This window comes from Bombyx mandarina, chromosome 17 (genome assembly GCF_030267445.1).
Source record: "Bombyx mandarina strain Sakado chromosome 17, ASM3026744v2".
NCBI lineage: Eukaryota > Metazoa > Arthropoda > Insecta > Lepidoptera > Bombycidae > Bombyx > Bombyx mandarina.
Genome location: NC_143223.1, coordinates 16637023 through 16658794, shown reverse-complemented (window position 1 = coordinate 16658794; position 21772 = coordinate 16637023). Strand labels below are relative to the sequence as shown.

Below are 21772 nucleotides of genomic sequence, written 5' to 3'. Positions count from 1 at the left end.
GTTGTGCCATATAGAAAATTGCATTTGTTGCCAAACAATATATTGTTATGTGAATCAGCTGATTGGTATTTTGTCATTATGTATTCAAGTAAATTTTAGTTGTCAAGGTGTCTTCCTCAATGTCAGTCAGCCTTTGTGTGAATCAATTTTATTGAAAATGATCAAATACGAAAAGTAAACAAATCAATTTCAAGGGAAATAATATGCAAATATGTTAGTTATATATTTCTTATTTATGCCCTGTACAGTAAAACAATTTGGGAATCTATATTTTATTAAATCAGTTAAAAACATATGTGGCTATAGTAAATAAACAGATTATCAATTCTGAAAACTCAAGCATATGTAAACATTTTGTTTGTAACAATATCAATATTAAAAACACCTTCTCATTAACGGCTGTACATTGTTTATTGTTGGTTGGTTTGTTTATTTATTTAATGATAAAGGAAAATGCACAAATAGAAGAATTAGGATTGCCATAAATGGCAAAGGCTATGCATTGGTAGAGTTTTAAACCTGCAAACATGTCTTCACAAGTCTATCCTTGATTGCTTTGTCAACATTGGGCTAGTAAGTTTCTAAAGAATGGCAAGATGGTTACATTTGCAGATTAAATGTGCTTGTAATATTCTGACACTGTGTGCCTCAATTAAACATTAAACGGAAAACTTTTTACTGTTTCAGTGTAAACTAGAATGTCATAATTATGGTAAACAATAAGAGAAAAAAAAAAATTAACATAAATTTGATCAGTTTTTTCATAAGCGAGTGTAATTTTAAGAACAACACAAACAAATATATTAGACTAACTACTTTAAAGATAAATTATATTTTTTCATAAAAATTAACATAAAATTTTTACATGTTTAGAATATACTAAAGTTAATAGATAATTAATATTAATAGGCCCCCTGGCTATGTCTTTTAGAAGTGTATCATCATAAGGAGGGGACACTATATGGAGCAGTTGAAGTAAAAGTTCTCCAGGGTACCCTCACATACACGCACACTGTAATAAGTCACATAATAATAATTTACGAGTTTAGGTTACTTCAAGGCAACTTTTGTTTAATGCAAAGAATTATGCTGGTAATATTTGTTTCTCTTCAAGCAATACGAATTTTTTTTCTTTTTAGCCTTATTCACAGCTTAAAGCCAAAATCATTGTCTTAGCTGTAACAATGTCCCTAAACTGTTTACCTGGCTATTGCTTTGTTATATTAGTCAATGTACAGACATAGTTACCCTGCTCTCTATTCAGTCTATTCAAATAAACAAAGTATTTGTTGCAATTCTCTTCTGTGTATGTATTGTATTTATATGAACTTCCTGACATACATACCCAGTAATTTTCGAAAAAAAAAAAAAAACTTCCTGTATAGTATGTAATTATGAAATTAAATAGATATAAAGATGACAAAAAAATCTTTTATACTTTTATAGGAAGCATCACAAACAGGAGTCAATTATTGTAGTTATATATAAATATGTCCATCCAGGTCATTGGTGGCGGGCAGCAGCACCGGATATCACTTATTTGCTCTAACTCCTGACGATGGTATTGAAGAAATATATGCGAGTCGCAGCGGACAGGAGACTTGTCTCGTCGACCGTCTCTTCAGCAGCTCGCTGGTGGCTGTTGTCACAGTATCTGCTCCCAGGTATCTAACAACATTTAATATTTTCATAGTCACATTATGGAAACAAACAGTGCTACTGAGGGATGACCAGCCCCAGAGACAATGTGAATGTGTTTTGAACGGTAGCTCAGTGCGCGAGGGCCACCCTCGAGCAGCTTCATGTCGTGAAGCAAGGTGCACACTAAAACCCATAGTGTTCTAAAAATTTGCATGTTTAGATGTCTATTGATCAATCATGCTAAAATGAAAAGGTTTTGACGAAATTTCGCACAAAGATACTATATAAACTAAACACATAGGTTGTATTTTTTACCGTCGGACAAAATTCTGCACGGTGAAAGGGGAAAGAGTACAGCTTCAAGACAATCGCCCTATGTATCGACTATGTGTCGAGAGGTGTATCAATAAAACGTTTTGTAGGTGTGGACTGCTGAGGACATTATAAGATTACCAGTTTTACACCGTCAATATTCGGCTTCGTTGTGTATGTAGATAGATATATACACATGTAATTGATTTGGAGAATTTATCAAACAACAATGCTTAATACATCTCTATAATTTGTCGTTCTATTTTGAATAGCAGAAAGAGGTTGATATGAATCGCTAAATATCTGACCCTAATGTCTCATTTAAGTTTCGGTATTCTATACTGTTTTAAGAAAAAATTGCGGAGGAACTTTGGATGAAAATAAGCAGCTTCATACTTCACGCTACACTACATACTGCTTGATCTACAGTACAGTTGAGATTCATGTAACAAGCTGGGAGGCGACCCTCGCCTTGTGTACTGTACGTGAGGGTCGAGTGCTTCAAGCACTTTAGTGCAGCTAAGATTTAGCGCTGATGCGTTTAGGGCGTTTAGGACATCCTCTGGTGTTGACCGTGTGCCGTAACTCGTCGCGGCCCTGGACCGACAATCAAATAGCTAACGTTTAGATTACAGTCGGTATCATCACCCGACTCCATATCGCACACTTCCTTTCGTCCTTGCGTTATCGCTCGCGTTGATAACTTACAATTGACTTATAAACAATCAATAAATATCGTAATAAAATCAATGTCAAGTCAGACTTGCGGGTGATGCTACGTGGGTGGGTAACAGTTGAAAGTTAACAATCCTTCCGAAGAGGTTATAGATAGTTGTTCAAGATTTTCCAGCTCGGGCGGGCGGGTATCCAGTACCGCCCGCCCAACATCTGTTCAACATAATGACATTGTTTCGAATCGACCTAAATTAATACAATATTAAGACTTCAAATTATTTCACTAAACGGAATCGCGACGGTTAAAAGCCGCTATCACTCTAATGGCTCGCATCGAGTTTTATTTATACATCGTTATCGCTAGGTACTTAAACGCTTAGAATATTATTTTGTTTAAAATTTGCTACGAGCATTAACGCACACACAAAACTTCGGAAACGAAGTAACTCTTGAAAAAATTTGAGGAAAGCAAAAAAAATTGCATATAATACAAATTTGACATAGACATTGTTATTGACAAACATGTTTTTTTTTTATAATATAGCCCACCTAGTGTTAAGTAGTTACCGGAGCTCATAGACATCTACAACGTAAATGCCGCCACCCACCTTGAGATATGAGTTCTAAGGTCTCAAGTATAGTTACAACGGCTGCCCCACCCTTCAAACCGAAACGCATTATTACTTTACGGCAGAAATAGGCAGGGTAATGGTACCCACCCGGACCCACAAGACGTCCTAACACCAGTAAAAAAGTAGCTGAGGTAGGCCTATCTCCTTGGACATTTTTTAAGAATACATCGATCAATGCATCTCATTTAATCATATGTCCGACGAATAAAACAATTATTCGTCGAGAATATGTTTATAGGAGCAGGTGACGGTGACCCGAACGTCGCCCAGTTGTGCGCCTCATTCACACGCACGCCTAGTGTATGACTGCGCAAAAACATAAACACCTCTTTTTTTTTGGTTCCTACTTAAGCTGAGAGCCTTGAGAGGCTATATCAGCGAAACCTTTACTAGTAGGTGAGCTCACGGGGCTCAAACCTGACGACGTTGCTAACACAAACCCTAGCGCAAGAGCCGTGCTTCGCAGAATCTACCACCGGATCGGAAACGCGACCCACTGAGAAGATCCGGCGAGAAACTCAGTAGGCTGTGTCTGAGGGTTAATTAACTCGTCGAACCCCTCGTCGCAAGCCACCGGTTCGACGAGAACGATGACCGGATAAACATCTCAATTTGATGTTATAATGTGTAGTATTGTGGATATCCCGATCGACTCACTCCCGCCCACTTTATTCGCTCTAATTTACAAACCTATGTGAAACTTGGAATCTCTTGAGTAGTTATAGTACGTAGCATGTAAACGTATCGTAGTTGTCGCTCTCAGCTCGAATATATTCGATACTTGAACGTGCGCTCCGGCCTTTCATATTATTATAATCAATAAAGTACATCATTACCAGTATGTTGTCCCGTCAAATGAGAATTATTATTTCGTACTAATGGTCGTCTTACTCTATTTTTTTCCTTACCTAAGTTGCATTACCTAGGGAGTAATGCCAGCGTAACCTGGCGAGAAAATATACTCTCTTGTAAACTATTGGATGCGTTCAATTGTTTACCGACAGCTTCATTAAGTCTGTGCTTCTCGTTTTCTATTAAAACATTGCTTAGTGACCGTGCGCTCCGGAACGAGGTCTACAGTCGGCAGTCTGAAGCGTATCATATATGTTTGCGTAAACAAGTTGTTTGTTATCGTTTTATCAGCTGATCCAACGGGCGCGCGGGCGGCGGCCTCACCCCCACACGCGGCCGACGTGACGCTCGCTGATATCGAGGCTGGGTGACGAGAATGTACAAAATTTATCATCTTAATAAAGAACTTCATAATATACTTACAGGATTCAAGTGACGAGCTTCTGAAATCAACCGAGAGACAACTTAATGTCGGAGTTAGTCTGTTATGATGCCTATCTAGCATGACAGACCTCTGTTGGGTCAAATTCATTTGAAATCTTCTATTTTGTTACGTAATTGTGGCGTCAATTTTTAAGCTGACCGTGGGCAGCAAGCGGCCTACAACCGACCCAACCATAATGCGTTACTCAGGGCGTGTCCTTACCAAACTGACAACTCGTAACTGTTCACATATCGGATCAAACCACACTTCACTCAAAAGTACATACCTAGCTTAATATATCGCACGCGCAGATTGCGTTTACTTGTGCATATATTATCTAGTACTTCATTGCTGATTACGCTTCAAGGTCCGCAACATTGATGTTCGCTTTTATTAGCTCCGCAGTCAATATCAGTAGGGGCTCGGTCTGGAGGCCGATATTCGAGACAGATATTATGAGTTTGTTTCAAATGCACTTGATCTATAAATATTACCGAAACTACTGTTAATATGTTTCTCTGAACGTCGACGATATGAATTCGTTTCCAAAGTGAATAAACACAAGTGCGCGTGTCGGTCGGTCGGTCGGCGCGCGGCTGACGTCGCGTCGCCGCGGCTTGTTTAGCAACAGCTGTGACCTTTGGGTCGGCCGCCAATTCACTCTGTAAACTGTTCTGGTACTTAGAATTAGTTTCGTTTATAAATAAATCCATAAAAAACGTCCCTTGATTTTCTCGAGAGTTTCTCATTTTGTTACAATCTATGTCGATGAAAAGAGTACGTGATTTTCGTGATAATTCGAATCGGAGACATACACACATTTATGTGTACTTACTTACACTTACTTACATACATCATTTTTACTTATTGTGTATAACGTGTTCATCATGAAGTCTAAATTGGTACGTTCTGAATGATTCCTCGATGTAAAATTTAATAAATAAATTACAATATTGAAGCCAAGATTCTTCGTCTTTCAATAAAAAACGAAAATTCCTCAATACTGTGTCGATATTGTACGTGACTGACATTGTACTTGATATCTAATAGTTCGAAAGAAGATTAAAATTATTACTGTACTGCCATAGTTGCACTAATGTAACAACTGTAGGGTCCGAAAATAAGAACGAAAATAAACAAACGGCCCGTGTGTCATCGCCAATTTACTCCAAGATTGCTGTACAACGCAATTCAACGCGTGCAAGGGAACCGCTCGTGAAACCGCTTGTGATTACTGAAGCGATCAAAAATACCTCACCCCTAAATATATTTAACAGATTCTTTTGCTGTGCACCGCACGCCATTTTGTCCTACCTATTCGCTGGTATCCTAAGGGGCTATTCCAGCTACGCCCGGACGGGTAGGTGAGCTCACGAGCTCAACCTGAGAGAATTGGCTAACACTAGCCCTTGCAAGAGCAGTGCTTCGCAGAGTCTATCACCGGATCGGAATCGCGACCCACTGAGAAGATCCGGCGAGTTAATCAGTGGGCTGTATCTATGGGTTAGTTCGCTCGAGGGCGGTGACGGGTGCTTGAGAGACCTAAAAGCACCGAGTGAATCCGGGGGATCCGACAAGACGTATTTCGGGCGACGGCGGCTTTGCGTGGCCCCGTCGCGGTCGCACAAGGCTTTGTAATTCAATAAAAACTCGAAAAATTTCAGTGATGGATCTAGGAACGTCCAGCTGCATTCGCTGTACATTGGGGATTTACCAAATAATCTTTTGTTTGAAAACTGCATCTATTATATTTCTATTTAACGTTGCATATTACATTTGTATATTTCCTCTTCAGTTTTAGACGTTACCCGACACAATATGGCAATGCAACGACATGTGTAGTTAGTAAGCATCATAGTAACAGATTAGGCATACGAAATTCTCTCTATAGTAGTGTATAGTATAGTAGTAGCGTTGACAATATTGTGATTGTATTTATATCGGTACCGGTCGGCACCCGAACCCGGATTATTTCTGGCTTGCAGTCGTTTCGTGCCTTGGACGTGAACTTGGCCGGCTCTCGCGACGGGCGGTGGCCGTCATACGACTGTTACTGTTCTTATCGCGTTGCATCTTCGTTGAAGACAACCAGACGTCGAGACGTCGAGATATCCAAATCATGTGTTGCAAATTTTACCATTCAAAGGACAATGCCCAAAAGTGGGCCAACTTTATGTCAAAACTATTTGTACTTGAAAAATTATGCCTTGTTTTTTCACGTTGTTTAGTTTATGTATCAACATTTCTTTCAACCTGGCATTGTTTTCCAAAAAAATAAATTACTTATTTGATAACATCCCAAAACTATCCATGCCATAGTTTTTAAATTCGCCAATAGGCAAAGCGCTTACCCCATACAGCCTTATAGCAAACCTATATGCTGTCAAACGAAAGAGTTGTTTGTGACTTGAACAACAAATAAAAAAAAAGCTAATGCTTATAATTCACAGGCTTCTTAGTTTATTTTTGTTCAATTCAATATTTATATATTGTAATAATAATTATTACTTAAAACCATTAATTATTTAATATTTTTAGATATTAATGATTCCATTAGTAAAAATATCAATGGCCTACCATTACTGTATTCTTATTATATATGATCAGAGAGTTTTGGCAGCAACCCGAGTGAAGCGTCACTTGAATTTTTATTTTAAAGTTTTTTTAATAGTTTATTGTGTAATTTGTATTATTTGTATTTGTAATATTGTGTATAAAATGTCTGCGTAAACTCATGTTCAGTCAATGTGGTATTCGTCGAGTTGACGTCAAAACTCCCAAAAAGCAATAAAAAGAGATACACCGGCTTTTTATTGACATAAAAAATATATAACTTCGACAGACTAGGCTGTATAGGCTACGCTCTTTGCCTGCTTATTGGTGAATTTAAAAACAACAACAACAATATCGTTGCCGGCTTCCGGTTTTTCATTTCATTTTATTATTATTATGAGGATATAATAATAATAAAATGTACGTAAGGGCTTATTTCTAGCAACATTAACCACAATTAACTTATTTAATACTGTAAATAATTATGAGAGCGATTATTGATTTCGAAGAAAACAATTAACAACTTAATTTTAGCTGCAGAAAAAAACAGATTTCTCTTAAACCTGGGTGAGAATATAAAAATCGTTTTCTGAATATGAAACGATATTTCTTTGTCTATCAAATGAAGTTAAAACCATCATGACAGGACAACTTTTTTTAGGGGCCCAAACGCCCATAGAAAATGGGCATTGTCCTTTAGTTAGTTAATGTATATGAGGCAGCGATAAAAGGAGAATTTATTGATTTCTTTCACTAAAAAGATAGTTATTGCTTATCACGAGATTAAAAGGATCTAGGTTTAGTAAATAATTTTCATTTTATGACGTCACAAGTCAGTAAACAGTCTTGATTGGCGCGATTTAGTAGTTTGTTTTCATTGAAATATGGCGATCGCAGGCGTTACGTCACGCAAAGGAAACGCTTTGCGTTGTTTTATTTATTTGTGTTGTTAGTAATGTTCGTGAACACGTATATCTTTAACAGATTGAGCAGCGAGCAGTGCGGCTGCATCGACTGGTTAACGTCACACAAAACATTTTTGCGTGTTTCCTTTTTGTTGTTGCGATTTCTGATGCAAATTTTGATTACAATGAACTACCTAGCCTTTCTTATAGGGATGCTGAATGGCTCGTAATAATAAACAAACAAAAGTAATTTTGAACCTACTCGTCGTTTTAGGGCTTTCGACCAGACGAGGGTCTTATTTATTGACAAGCTGCTGAGTATAGCTCGGTCGTCTCGCTCTGCGTATCTCGACACGCTCATTCTTGTTCGTGTTCTTGACTTTCAACTTGAAATGTTCGGACGTCTAACAGGTTTTAGATTTATAATTCTCTACGTAAATGTTTCCTTTTGTTTTTTATTGAATATCTAAGAAAGACGATCTATTTTCTAGAGTAAAGGCATAAAATTTAATCACATATATGTATAACCCTTCACGCAAAGTGCAAATTAGACCCATATAAAGTATGAATATTGTCGGCTACTATTTAACACAAGAGGCATTTAATATTTTGATTTATTTTCTGCTCGACTTACTAGGTCCCGCGATTCGGTGTCACCTTGTCCCGTGCGGCGGCCCTTATCTAATTTGTGTCCCAAGATCGATATTATACTCCTGATAAATAGTTGTCTCCCTTTGTAGTTAAGAAAATATGTACGAAACCTTTGTGCACCAGGTACTTGGTTTGAACCGGCAAATGAACCCCACGTAGGCCCTTTTCGGTCTCTTGACGCCAATAGTACGTCTGTATACCTGCACTGCTATTTTGTAATGTCGAGACATTTCCTTTGTTACAAATCATAGTTTTTTTCCTTGCAGCCACTGTTGTCCGGCTCACATACTGGCAGAACGTTTGTCTTTGCTATAAAATGTGGATTCCGTGACTTCTTCGGTGATAAATTCTGTGAAGCCCTCAGGCGAATTCCCTCAGGTTGAGCTTGTGACCTCACCTACCTGCCCGCGCGTAGTTGGAATAGCCCTTTAGACTACTAGCCAATGGGTATGGAGAAAATCAGTTGCTTATCTCTGTCTGTCTTTATTTTACAGAACCTATGAACCAGATGTTTGTAAGCAACATATGTGCATATACGTGTTCGAGTTTAAGTCCACACACAACACACACACACACACACTAGTATACCAAGTACCTACCAACCTGTTCCAATAAACGAAGGATACCATAATTATTTGAACTGGGCAAGCGTCTTCAAAGTTTGCTCGACCCAGACCGAAGCCTTTGTCTTACAAAACGCGGAAGTGTTTATACCTAACTAAGACGTTGTAGAGCGTTGTAGAGATTAGCTTTATTACAAACCGCCTGTAAGTGCTACTTCATGTCGTGGTTGTGTACACTGTACTGTATAGGATGTATGATATCATTTCGTTTGTTATCTACATATCGCACTGCTTTTTTTTTTTTATTAAATATTACAGTCAAAACCGTTTACTGCGACATCGTTTAGAACAACATACCGGTTATAATAACCTAGAACAAAGGTCCCGGCTGAATGCTATATGACCGCCTTATTAAAAACATTGCTTAGTACGACATTGCTAATAACGACATACCTCATAAAACGACCACATTTAACTAATATTTCGGAGAATTAGATCTGTTAGAACGACCGGCTAAGCTGTATTGTAAACAATTTGAATAGGTATCCACATTTGTCTTCAATGGCTATTAAAATCAGGAAAGAAAACAATAGGATTTCGTTTAGTGTAGGGTCTTTTCTAATTCTTAGAAACAAAACACGTGCATGCGGTAGAGTCAAAGCCCGCTTCTTCATATCTCTTCAGTTAGTTTGTTACTTATCTATACACAAGATGCACCAAAACTTTGTGGAGTTATTCGTGAAACTTTCAAAATGTCGCAAAACAAAAGAAAACAAATTAATATTGAAGAATAATCGCGTATTATATCCAAGCTAGAGAGCGGAATTTCAAACAAAGACAGCAAAGGAATATGGTGTATGACACTCGACAATTTCAACCATTTGGAAAGAGCGATGACGATACGTTAATTAAAATCCAACGTGAATTACAAATTATCTATGCGCAAAAGAAGTGTTCCAAACAGACCAAAATTACAGATTTTATGCTCACAGAAAAATGATGTGCATTGTACTTATGTGTAATAAACAAAATGTACATAGTTGAATAAATATATTTTTCCAATAATTCCCTATTGATTTGTTTGTACTTTTGCACGATACACATTAAGCACCACCGGTTGTTACGACTATCGGTTTTTACGACTGAATATGAGCAGTCCCTTCGATGTCGTTATAACAGATTTCAACTGTATTTCATATTAACGTCATACTAAATACTTCAGTGATATTGAAACCGTAATACCAGGAATGCAAGTCTATGCAGTCTATGGAGCGCTGTCTATGAAGAAATAATACCGCTAGAGACAGTACAGAACAAAGGATATGCATAAAAACTGAAAGAAAAAAAACTGTTATTTTTAAAAATGTCGCGTTCTAATATTGATGGTGTATAGGCGTAGAGGGCTCCGGCTGTTTAATGCGACTTTAAATCTTCGATCAACACAATATTGCCGCGCCGGTGCCCCGCGAACACCTTTAAAGCGTAGTACGGAGCGATTGTTATCTAATGACGTCATCGCGATTCTGACACATCTCACCAACCACCACTGTTTGACCTGCACAACACCTCCGGGTGCCTTCGACAAACACACTGCCCACGGTTCAACGGTATGTGGTCTCGTTCGTAAAAAAATAATAATATGCGTACGTTGTAAATGTGCACTGCGCGTTTAATGTATGTACAACACTTGTATTTAAGTACGTACGTAATCGATAATTTGTTTCCACTGTTCGTTCTGGAGAAAGTCAATGTTATATTCTTGTACGATAACGACCTGTTATTTTCATTGTTAGTTATTTCGTAAGCGGTACAGATTTGAAGTCATCATGAAATTAAACAAAAGCCAATTTAACTTTTAATGAAAGGCAAAATTAATAAATCATCTTAATATTTTTTATTTTATTTTTAAAACGAAAAGGTCAATGTAATATTCAAATGTCGTCGAACTAACAAATACCTCAGTCGACCGTGACCATGAAAATTCATTCGAAAAATTCGTCTGAAATTTAAATAACAATAAAATATAATATACTTGCTCCCGCCCGCGGCTTCACCCGCATATAAACTAACTTTTCCCAATATAAATTTTATCCAAATCCGCTCAACGGATTATTCTTGATTGCTCAAGCCGTTGTTTCCTTTTGACGTGAAAGAAAAATGAAGTCAGAGTTTTTGTAAAGATAATACAATATAGCTTTTCAAGGTAATGGGTAGCCTATGCCACTGTCCACGTTTCAGTATTTTTTTTTTTTTTTTTGCCTTTGTAGGCAGACTAGCATACGGCCCACCTGATGGTAAGTGGTCACCGTCGCTCATGGACGTCAGCAATGCCAGGGGCAGAGCCAAGCCGCTGCCTACCATAAAGTACTCTCCGCAAGCCTCGTTTGAAGAAGGACATGTCATAGCGCTCGGAAAACACCGTGGAGGAATACTTAAAGGGTGGAATACTTTTATACTGTAAAAAAAACGGAGACTTCACAACTCATTACTCGAGGTGGGTTGATATCTATAGGCTTTGGTTACGGCTTAACAGCAGGTGGGCCGTGAGCTCCTCCACCCATCTAAACAATAAAAAATAAAGAACTTAACAATTCATTTTAATTCGTTGTTTGTTTGTTAGTCCACCTCCCGCACGAACCACATGTTCATCTTTTCTATATCGTTTCAATTTTACTATGTACTGCACAACAACTTGACGATTGTATCAGGGAAAGGATAAAAATAAAACCCTTTTTAGGCACTCATAACATATTATGTACCGGTACTATATATTGTAGGTACCTGTATATTGGCTGTTTTGTCTGATGTCCGTGAGCCACGGATGAAATGTTTATTGAATAACTAAATACAGTAGAGCGTGTGTAACGTCGGCCCGTTGCTGTGTTACAGGAAGCTGATAGTGTGCCACTACAAGAAGGGCACCGAGATCTGCAACTACATCTACAGCAACACCATCCTCGCCGTCAAACTGAACCGCTCGGTAAGTTGCTTGTTACTGGTGTCCGCGTCGCTCGGGAGACGGAAAAAGATGCACAATTTTAAAGCGACCCGTGAATAGGCGTGCACTGCATTGTGGTAATTTTAGCGGCCCGCCTTTATGTATGTTCTGCATCGTAACAGATTTTGTCCCCGCTTATATAAAAATACCGCTATCGGTTGGTGTAACAATTACCGTTACGAAATTGGCGCCCAACGTGGGGCCAATTTGTGCATCTTTTATTAATGTGTTACAAGATCATTTTAAGAGATTCTTCACAACGATGATAGCTATCTCACATTTGAACTGTATCAGCAACTCGGCCCGCATTGATCCGGGGCCGGAGACAGACAATTAGGGAAAATTATATTTCAACTACATTAGCAAGTCATTGTTGTGCGGAATTGAAATAGAAAAATTAATACAGAACAAGAAATACGTCAAGAGCATGTACATATTTGTGTTTCAGAGGTTGATCGTGTGCCTCGAGGAGTCGCTGCACATCCACAACATCCGGGACATGAAGATCCTGCACACGATCCGCGACACGCCGCCCAACCCGCGCGGTCTGTGCGCGCTGTCGCCCTGCGTGGAGCACTGCTACGTGGCGTACCCCGGCTCCAGCGCGGTGGGCGAGGTGCAGATCTTCGACGCGGTGCACCTCAACGCCAAGTGCGCCATCAGCGCGCACGAGAGCCCCGTGGCGGCGCTGGCCTGGTCCTCCTGCGGGCGGCGCCTGGCCACCGCCTCGGAGCGCGGCACCGTCATCCGCGTGTTCGCCGTGCCCGACCGCACGCGCCTGTTCGAGTTCCGGCGCGGCGTCAAGCGCTGCGTCACCATCGCCTGCCTCGCCTTCAGCAGCTGCGGCCTGTACCTCGCCGCCACCTCCAACACGGAGACCGTGCACGTGTTCAAGCTGCAGGAGGGCGGCGCGGGCGAGGAGGGCGGCGCGGGCGAGACGGCGGGCGCCGCGGCGGCGGGCGAGGCGGACACGTGGCTGGGCTGGCTGTCGGCCGCGGTGTCGGCGGGCGCGGGCTACCTGCCGGCGCACGTGGCCGACGTGCTGGCGCAGGGCCGCGCCTTCGCCGCCGCGCGCCTGCCCGCCACCGGCCACCGCGCCGTCGCCGCCGTCACGAGGTGCGTGTCCCCCGCGCGATGCCGCCCCCGCCCCCGCGCTCCCCCGTCCCCGCGCACCCCGCCCCCTCACCACGGCCCGCTTGGCTTGCAGAGTGTCGCGCAGTCCGCGGCTGCTGGTGGCCACGTCGGCCGGCGTGCTGTACGTGTACGCGCTGGACGCGGCGGAGGGCGGCGAGTGCGCGCTGCTGCGGCAGCACCGCTTCCTGGCGCCGGAGGAGGCGCCGGGCTCCGCGGACCCGCAAGGTACGTCGTTTCTGTCCGCCTCGCTCGCCTACCTGTGGGGATGATGTTGAACGTATCTCCGGCACTTGTACACTTCGCCGTTCGTTTCTCCGCTGTTGCAATTCATGTGTAGGTAGTCGAGACATACTAGACAGATAAGACACTTGCCCAGTCCGCTGCAGCTTGTAATAATATTGCAGTAGTTGTGTCCGCGCACCGCGTAGAGCGATCGCGACGCCCCTGGACTTGTCTATTCTATGATTAAGTAACTAATGATCTCAAAATCGATTCTCATTACTTAGGAATTAAGTTAGTAGTTATGTAGTTCAAACATTTGCAGGTAATTAGTCATTTATTAAACACATAAATGTAAGATTTTGGACTTAAAGGCTGATTGACTAAGACTGATATATAATGTTTACATTCGGATGGTGAAAGGTCTCGCGTATATAAGTAAAAGGAATGTTAATTTTTTTCCCAGAATATGTAAGGTAGGCAGTAATAACCGCTAAGACACTCGATAATATCTCTTGTGAGCACTTTGAACATAAGTACTGGGTTCCCAAACTAAATAACTGATTGAAAACACTAAAATATAGTAGAATTAATAATCGAATAATACAATTACAAAGTGAGCATTTTATTCAGTCGAGTTAGTGGTTCGGAACCTGGTGTTGTCGAGTACTGAGAATGTGCAACATCGTTACCGCCTCGTGTACTGGGTTAACTAAGTCTCATTACATTTTATTTTTAGAAATCATTCATTTTAATGGGAACACTTTTGATGGTACCGATTGCTTCTAATTGTATTTGTAAGAGGGTAGAATGTAATATATTACCCCACAATTATAAGTTCGGGGTAGGTTAATAATAAAAATTGTATACAATAATAATAAGATATATTTACCAAAAGTGATCTCAATTCGATTCACACATCACGTACTAACCTTCGTGTACAGTATAAGTAGATGCCAGTAAGTTAAGTTAGTATAGTAGTAAGTAGGTCGCCAACAGTATCGGGCCCGACCAGCCGCCCGGGTCCAGTGGCTCGGCGCGGTGACGTCACTCGCCCTACATTCCACTTTTTGAAAACGACCACTGTTTTTAAAAAGACTGGTCACAATTCGATATTGTAATACGGGTAACATTTGAAGTGAATTAACCTAACCTTTTGAACATAGTTGATATATTATATATATAAGTTATTGAAATTTGAAAAGCGGACACGTTTTACACCTAATGATCCTTTGCAGTCAAGTGAATTCAATGTACATATACATGTACTATCCACTGTATAAAAACAAAATTGGATGCTTCTTGTATCTCAGTAACAGCTCCCAACGGTCACGGAGCGCGGCGGTAGCGCTTCACTATTGAAATGATTCCACGTTCACATCATTGAGGGAGGCACTGAGAGCTGAGCGCGGGGGACTGTGGGGCACTCCAAACGATGACCCCTGGCTAACTATTGAGAAGTGACTTTCAAAGGACTGTCTGATTGAATTCATTTTAATATCACAGCGTAGCGCTGACAACAACAACAGCATTAATGATCTTGATAGAAAATTATAAACGAATTGAAATTAATTATAACCGCGGTTCGATTCCCGGTGTCCTCCTTGTGATTGGGTACCAGCTCGCACTCGGCGCGCTGGTCTGATAGATATGGTAGTTCAACACTAGAGCACGAGTGAGCGCCATAGGTGTGTAACATGTGACGTGTGTATGTAGTGGCGACGGGCAACAGTTACGCGGGCGCGCTGCGCGGCCGGGACCCCGCCGCCATGACAGGTACCGACCCCACCCTCCCGCCGCCATCCCCCGACCGAGACATTCATGTTTGAACCACTCATTTCATTGTCTTACTATAATACATTCCACTAGTCCCAATAATGACGCGCTACCCCTAGTATCATGCAGTAGTAGATCGCGTGTAAGTTACAATGATACTCACACGAGTACAAGCGGAGGCAGGCGCCGGTGCCGAGCTCAGCTGACACAACAACTACTTTAAACAATATAATCGCGATATAATTAAAATATTTTTCATTCGGCCCGCAATGTAGTAAGCAGTAGGCGCGCCCCCTGCGCGGTACATTGCGGGCTCACTGCTACGAACGAACATTACTACAACGACATGCGTGTACAGTTCACACAGTCAATTAACTGAACATTTTTGTTTTCGTCATATCTTTTATTCCGTTTCGCTTCGGGGACTGCTTGAACACACATATTAGCTTATAACAACAGTATTTTTATATGCTAATATTCTTTTAACTATATTGTGAACACGTAATACTGTGATATATTCCGTGGCCCTTCATATTATTGTAATGATGTCGCTGTAATACAGAACCGCGGAGAGACCGTCCAAACCTTATGTCAGGTTGGAAGTAGTGCACAAGCTGAAACTGAAAACTTAAACGTAATATATACGCAGTAGAATTTCATGATCATTGAACTCCTCCTCCCTCCCCGGTCCTCATATCCCAGACACAAACGATTCAATGTTTAGTTTGTAACGCTTTCTACTATTCGCTCGATTCACCGTGAAGCGCTGCGTCGGCTGGCTGACCCGCGCTTGCCAATGTTGGACTAGTGTTTGCCGAATACGGAACCTAACATTTATCTCTATATTCGACAAGCATTGGACCAATTATTCAAACGTGACGCTTTACTGCGCTTTCTTTTATTTGTAACACTTCTTTGGCGATGCTCGGCCGGTCCCGTCGACCGCATGTCGGCGGGATTAGCTGATTTATATCATAATTTTAGTTTTAATCGTTCGACCTCGCTTCATTTATATGCGGATACTTCGTTTGCCGTACTACGGGTTGTGTTTGTGTGTCTGGTGTGTATGGGCAAGCGAGGTAGCCGCGAGTCGACGAGCAGAGTGCAGGGTGCGGTACCGCTCAGTAAGGCTGGCGTGTGGTCGGCAGGCGAGGGGGGCGCGGGGGGCGCGGGGAGCGCGGAGGAGCGGCGCGAGTGACCGCCGCCCGCACTCCGCGCGCACCGCTATACGTACTCTACCGACTACCGACCATTCCGGCTCCGGCGGCTGTGTATCTTGAGCGTGACGTCACCGTGTTGTCGCGATTTATTCTAGTTTGCTCATTTTAATGGACATTTATGTGAATATTGTGATAATAATTTGTAAAAACCGAATTTTATTTTTTAATATAGTTTTTAATTTTAATCCTTACTTTTCTTTTTACTTTTACTTTACCCGCGCTTATCCCTCGATTGTGCTTCGGTATTGTTACTATAGAAATAATTTGTAGAAATTAGATTAGCATTTACAGTCATTAGAAACATGATCATCGGTCATTAGCGATTTCCGAAAGCAAAAGTTAAATATGATTGAATGATCCTAGTCCCTCGCACCGGCTCCGCTCTGCTCTCCGCGAACATCCCCGCGACCACCGAAACCTACACCATCGCTTAACTTAACTTCAAAAATTGATTTTGTTTCGTTCGAACCTAATCCTAAAAGCCATTCTTTAGTTTCAAACAAATGACCCTTTTACCTGTTACTTAACTAGAAATTTAATGGAGATGAATATTTGTATTCTTTTACAGACAAGTAGTAAGCAAAAAAATAGATCCTAAAATAATTATTTGACTGTAAATAATCGGACACACGTGACAGTGGTCATTATTTATTTGTAATATTTCTAGTAAAGTAATCAGAAGTCCACACTAGAATTTCGAGTGTAGTGTGGACGCGCGCGCCGGACACGCTTCCGACATCTCGGTCATCATCATGTGTCTGAACGAATCACATTGGATCTGTTTCAAAACAACCGAATGTATCAACGTGGTTGTACGAGGGCATTCCAAACGAACAGTAAAACCGATTATAGACCCCCGTCCTGCGGCACCCTCTGTTCGTGACGTCACCGGAGTGGAGTGTTCAATGGAAATTTGAAAATGGTTTCTATTGTTTACTAGTTGACCCGGCAGACTTCGTAGTGCCTCAATCGATAAATAAAAGATCTAAACTTTTGTATAAAATAAACTTAAAACAAACAAAAGGAATCCGTCTGACGGGGGACACATTAATGGAAAAACAAAATTGTTATTTTTATTCAATTCCGATTATTTTCATATTTATCTGCCTTTTAAACCTTCTCTGAACTTATACAAATAAAATTAGCCAAATCGGGCCAGCCGTTCTCGAGTTTTAGCGAGACTAACGAAGAGCAATTCATTTTTATATATGAGTCGTCTATTATCAAAGGTGGCAATCTGTGCATTTAGACAAAAAAAAATTATTGATATGTCAATACAGATTGATTTGAATATAATCGTCTCCTTCAAAGAATACGGTTCAAAACCTGCATTAAATAAAGGTTAATAGTTAACCTGTTATTTATCTAAAATGTCGTTCCGAAGAGTTTTGTGACTGCCGATGGAATACAAAGTCAATAATTCGTTTTTCTGATTTACCAATCATTGTCCAAAAGTCAGATTGCCGCCTTTGATAATAGTCGACTCATATATAGATTTCAAATGCACCAATAGATCGATTTCCCTTACTATAATATATAAACAACGAATTAAATTCATTAGAATTTTTTGAGATATTCTTTGAGACACATCATAATAACCTCACCGCCGCCGCCGCTAACCTTCACATTGAGCCGGCGCAGGGCGCGCGCGGACCCTCCGATGTACGCACGCGTCTCTGCGATTCTTTCTAATTAACTGCTTGCATTTGAAACACTTGTCGATTGTTTTGCATTATTAATTAATCATTAATTTTACGATGTCATTCAATCTTAAAACGTACATCGGAGATCCGCAACGCTGGACAAACTATTTCAACGTGGACGTTCTTTTTTCAAGTCTCACAATAAAAATGTAACTCGAAAGTGTTGAAGCCAAACATTGAGTCCACGTTCTGCTGCTATTGTTGTATGATATTGATGAGTCTGGACGAGAGGAACGTTCACGTTAGTGAGTCGCAAGTCGGAGACGTGAGTGTGGTAGCGAGTTGTGAGGGTTGTGGGCCAGCTGCAGGTGTGTGTGCGTCAGATTCAGAGCGCGGCCGGGAGCTGGGCGCCGCGCTCGAGCCCTCCCCGCCGCGGGGACCCTTCGACCTCCGCGACCCCGACCACTTCCCCCCCATCGCCGTCAGGGCACCGCAGCACTAGGACCGCCGCGCCGCCGGACGGAACTTTCAATGTTTAGTTCAATTCTACAAAACAAACACCTACATCAAATACTTTATGTAATTAATATAAATATCTAAAAGATTGTTTGTGTCAGAAATATTGACCAGAACTTGGACCCGTGGGACGGGGCCCGACGTGGCCCGCCGCGAGCCGCTAGTGTAAGTTGTCGTCCGACTGTCTTGTCCCTTAGATAAGTCGTTTTTACAATTTTATCACTATCTCGATTATATTATTGTAGACAAATTTTACAAGTTTCATATAAATTAAATTCAAATTGTATTTACTTTGATATTATATACTAAAAGCATGTGACATTACTAAATTTAGAAATAAAAACAAGATAAAAAAATAAGAAATATTTCAATAATTCTATATTAAACCCGGACAGACAGATGAGACGACGTTAGTGTAATTATTGTAATATATTTAGTTAAATTGACTCTGTCTCTTTGTTCTATGACTTTATAGTGCAGCTTACAATTATAAGATCTGAAATAATAAAATAAAAATGTAAAAGGAAATGCAAATAAATAATAAACAAGATAAAAGTTTATTTATGAAGAAGCGCGCGGGGCGTGCCGCGGGGCGCGGGGTGCGGGGCGCACCCTTGCACGTGGCTGCGGCAGCTGGTCGGCCGCTAGAGGCTGCTAGTGACTGCACAGTGCACAGTGCACGCTGACCACAGATAATAATACACTTAATGTGACGAGCGGCGACGAGAACCCGTCCGAAGCGCGCAGCGTTGGAATACAATTTAAAAAATAACAACAAAACTACAAACCGTAGACGCGACTCGATGCTCACTAACGTGCATTTCTGACATTTCTGTAATTTCAAAGGCAAAAAACTTGTATAAACAAATTGTAAATTTTTATTAGAATTTATTGTATATTAGTGGGACTTCGTAAAATAATTAAAAAAAAACTATCAGAGGGACCGCCCTCGCGACCTCCGTGTCAATATAAATATCGTGAAGTTCGGATTATAATAAAGTGAGTAATTATATAAGTGACTGTATCTCCACATCGACGTTTGTATATAATTAGAGGTGTCATCTGAAGCCACGAGCGGCTGTAACATTTCAATAACAATTAGGTCTAGCGGTTAGCGAGATATACAATCGTCAAATTCAACATGGCAACACTTCTTCCTCTGTCTCACTGTAACATATTATGTTGCCTATTTCGAAACCAAACAGTGGCTATAGCTAAAATATAAAGAACTTAATATACGTAGGTACAAATTCTAGTATTTATTTTAGTTCCGTGTGTGCTCCTTAAGGTGCGTGTGTCTATAGCTTTTAACGCTCCGCTGCGACTTGCTCAGTGATGTAACAGGCTCCGACCGGACAACGGAGACAAACTACATCACCCGCAGTCTACCTCCGCGCGCCTGCTCCTACCGCTACCTTCAATTTATAAATTGCACAGAAAACTCTGGTGCATTATTTTTACTTTGTCATCGTAGAATTTGTTCCGTAATCGCAATCTATTTGTATGTCTACCACTAAAAATGTTTCACTATAATTAAAGAGAAGTTAAAAGTTATGGAGACGCGCACGCTGGCTGGTCTTCTAGTTTAAATTAAATTGTAAATAAAAATGAATAAAGTTTTCTACGAAACTGCAACGTCTTTTTTAATGTTTCTCACAGCCTCAGCCGTAATGAGGGCGCGGCGCCGTCGCATTATCGGCAGTTCCCATGCGATGTCTACACACAAAGTCGATTTATTTTCCTGAACCATATATACCTATATCCGTAGCACCACTCGTGCAGCGAACAATGTCGCAGATTCTATTGTGGTAACGACAAATGAGTCAGCAATCGAATATCTTTGCAATGTTGTTGAGATTGAAATAGTTTCATTACAATTTTAGCAACCCATGACGTCTTTCTCATCAATCCTTAGTTGTGGTAAGTTATGAATCTCAACGTCCAGAGGCTGCTGGCAGGTCGTGAGTCGCACGGCATCACCAAGTGGCACGCAAGATCGTCTGCACACTACACTACCTAAGAATGTAAACCAACTCCGACAATGCGAAGCATTAGTAGATATGCATCCTACGGCTTGCGCTACGGAGCGCCAGCCGTAGGGACACGTTTTCTATAGCTTTTTAACAGAAATAAAAATGCAGCTTCGGATATAATCTTCTTCTAACTTAATAGGTTGGGGAAAAAGTCTTCGCATTATAGTATGTATGAACTTGTAATAAAATCTCTTTGGCTATACTATTTGTATCTGGCTGCTCTTGGTATCATTAAAGGTTTAAATTTTAAAGAAGATAATTCAAATTAGGGAAATGTGTGATTTTTATTTATTTTTCGTACTGTTAAGATGAATGAATCTAATGAACAAAGTCGATACATTTTAAAATTTTACTACAAAAAAGGTAAGACTGCAACGCAAGCCGCGAAAAAAAATTGAGATGTTTATGGACCTAGTGCCGTCTGTGAGAGTAGCACAAATTTGGTTTAAACGTTTTCGATCCGGAAATTTTGATGTCAAAGATGAACGTCGCTTTGGTCGCCCTATTACGGATAAAATGGATGCCATTTTTTAAAAAGTGAAGCAAGATCGGCATATCTGCTGTTACGATGTAGCTGAATAACTGGGAATTGACCACAAAACAGTTTTGGCGCATTTGAAAAAAACTGGGTACACAAAAAAGCTTGATATTTGATTACCTCACGAGCTCACTGAAAGAAACCTAATGAACCGTGTACTCATTTGTGATTCTTTATTACGACGTAATGAAACCGAACCATTTTTGAAGAAGCTTATAACTGGTGAAGAAAAGTGGATCACGTACGACAAGAACGTGCGAAAAAGGTCGTAGTCAAAGGTCGGTCAAGCTTCACAAACTGTGGTGAAACTCGGGTTAACTCGCAACAAGGTGTGCTGTGTGTGTGGTATGATTGGAAGGGCATTATTTATTATGAGCTGTTACCACCAGGCAGGACCTTCAATTCTGAACTCTACTGCGAACAACTGATGAGATTAAAGCAAGAAGTTGAGAGAAAGCGGCCGGAATTCATCAACAGAAGGGGTGTG

General features: G+C 40.8%; 2 protein-coding genes across 9 annotated transcripts in view; one reads left to right on the top strand and one right to left on the bottom strand.

Annotated features, from left to right (window-relative positions):
* Npl4 (nuclear protein localization 4) overlaps positions 1-21772 on the bottom strand; it is a 124160-nt gene that overhangs the window by 76490 nt on the left and 25898 nt on the right. The window lies entirely within an intron of this gene.
* On the top strand, positions 7-20349 carry LOC114248126 (WD repeat domain phosphoinositide-interacting protein 2). Of its 6 annotated transcripts, none has more exons than XM_089734174.1 (6): positions 7-1664; positions 12098-12188; positions 12655-13322; positions 13414-13565; positions 15276-15335; positions 18582-20349. In XM_089734174.1, exons 3-6 carry the CDS (start codon positions 12706-12708, stop codon positions 18698-18700), a joined length of 948 nt encoding a protein of 315 aa, XP_089590300.1. In that variant the 5' UTR covers positions 7-1664; positions 12098-12188; positions 12655-12705; the 3' UTR covers positions 18701-20349. The 6 variants fall into 6 exon arrangements, with proteins under 6 accessions (XP_089590300.1, XP_089590299.1, XP_089590303.1 ...); XM_089734173.1 differs by having other exon boundaries at positions 18561-20349; XM_089734177.1 differs by having other exon boundaries at positions 16484-20349.

What these genes read in the sequence shown, in the direction of transcription:
- LOC114248126 (XM_089734173.1), top strand. Translation starts at nt 12,706, where the DNA reads ATGAAGATCCTGCACACGATCCGCGACACGCCGCCCAACCCGCGCGGT. An exon ending in GCCGTCGCCGCCGTCACGAG is followed by an intron (nt 13,323 to 13,413) that starts GTGCGTGTCCCC and finishes CTTGGCTTGCAG; the next exon opens with AGTGTCGCGCAGTCCGCGGC. An exon ending in GGGCTCCGCGGACCCGCAAG is followed by an intron (nt 13,566 to 15,275) that starts GTACGTCGTTTC and finishes GTGTGTATGTAG; the next exon opens with TGGCGACGGGCAACAGTTAC.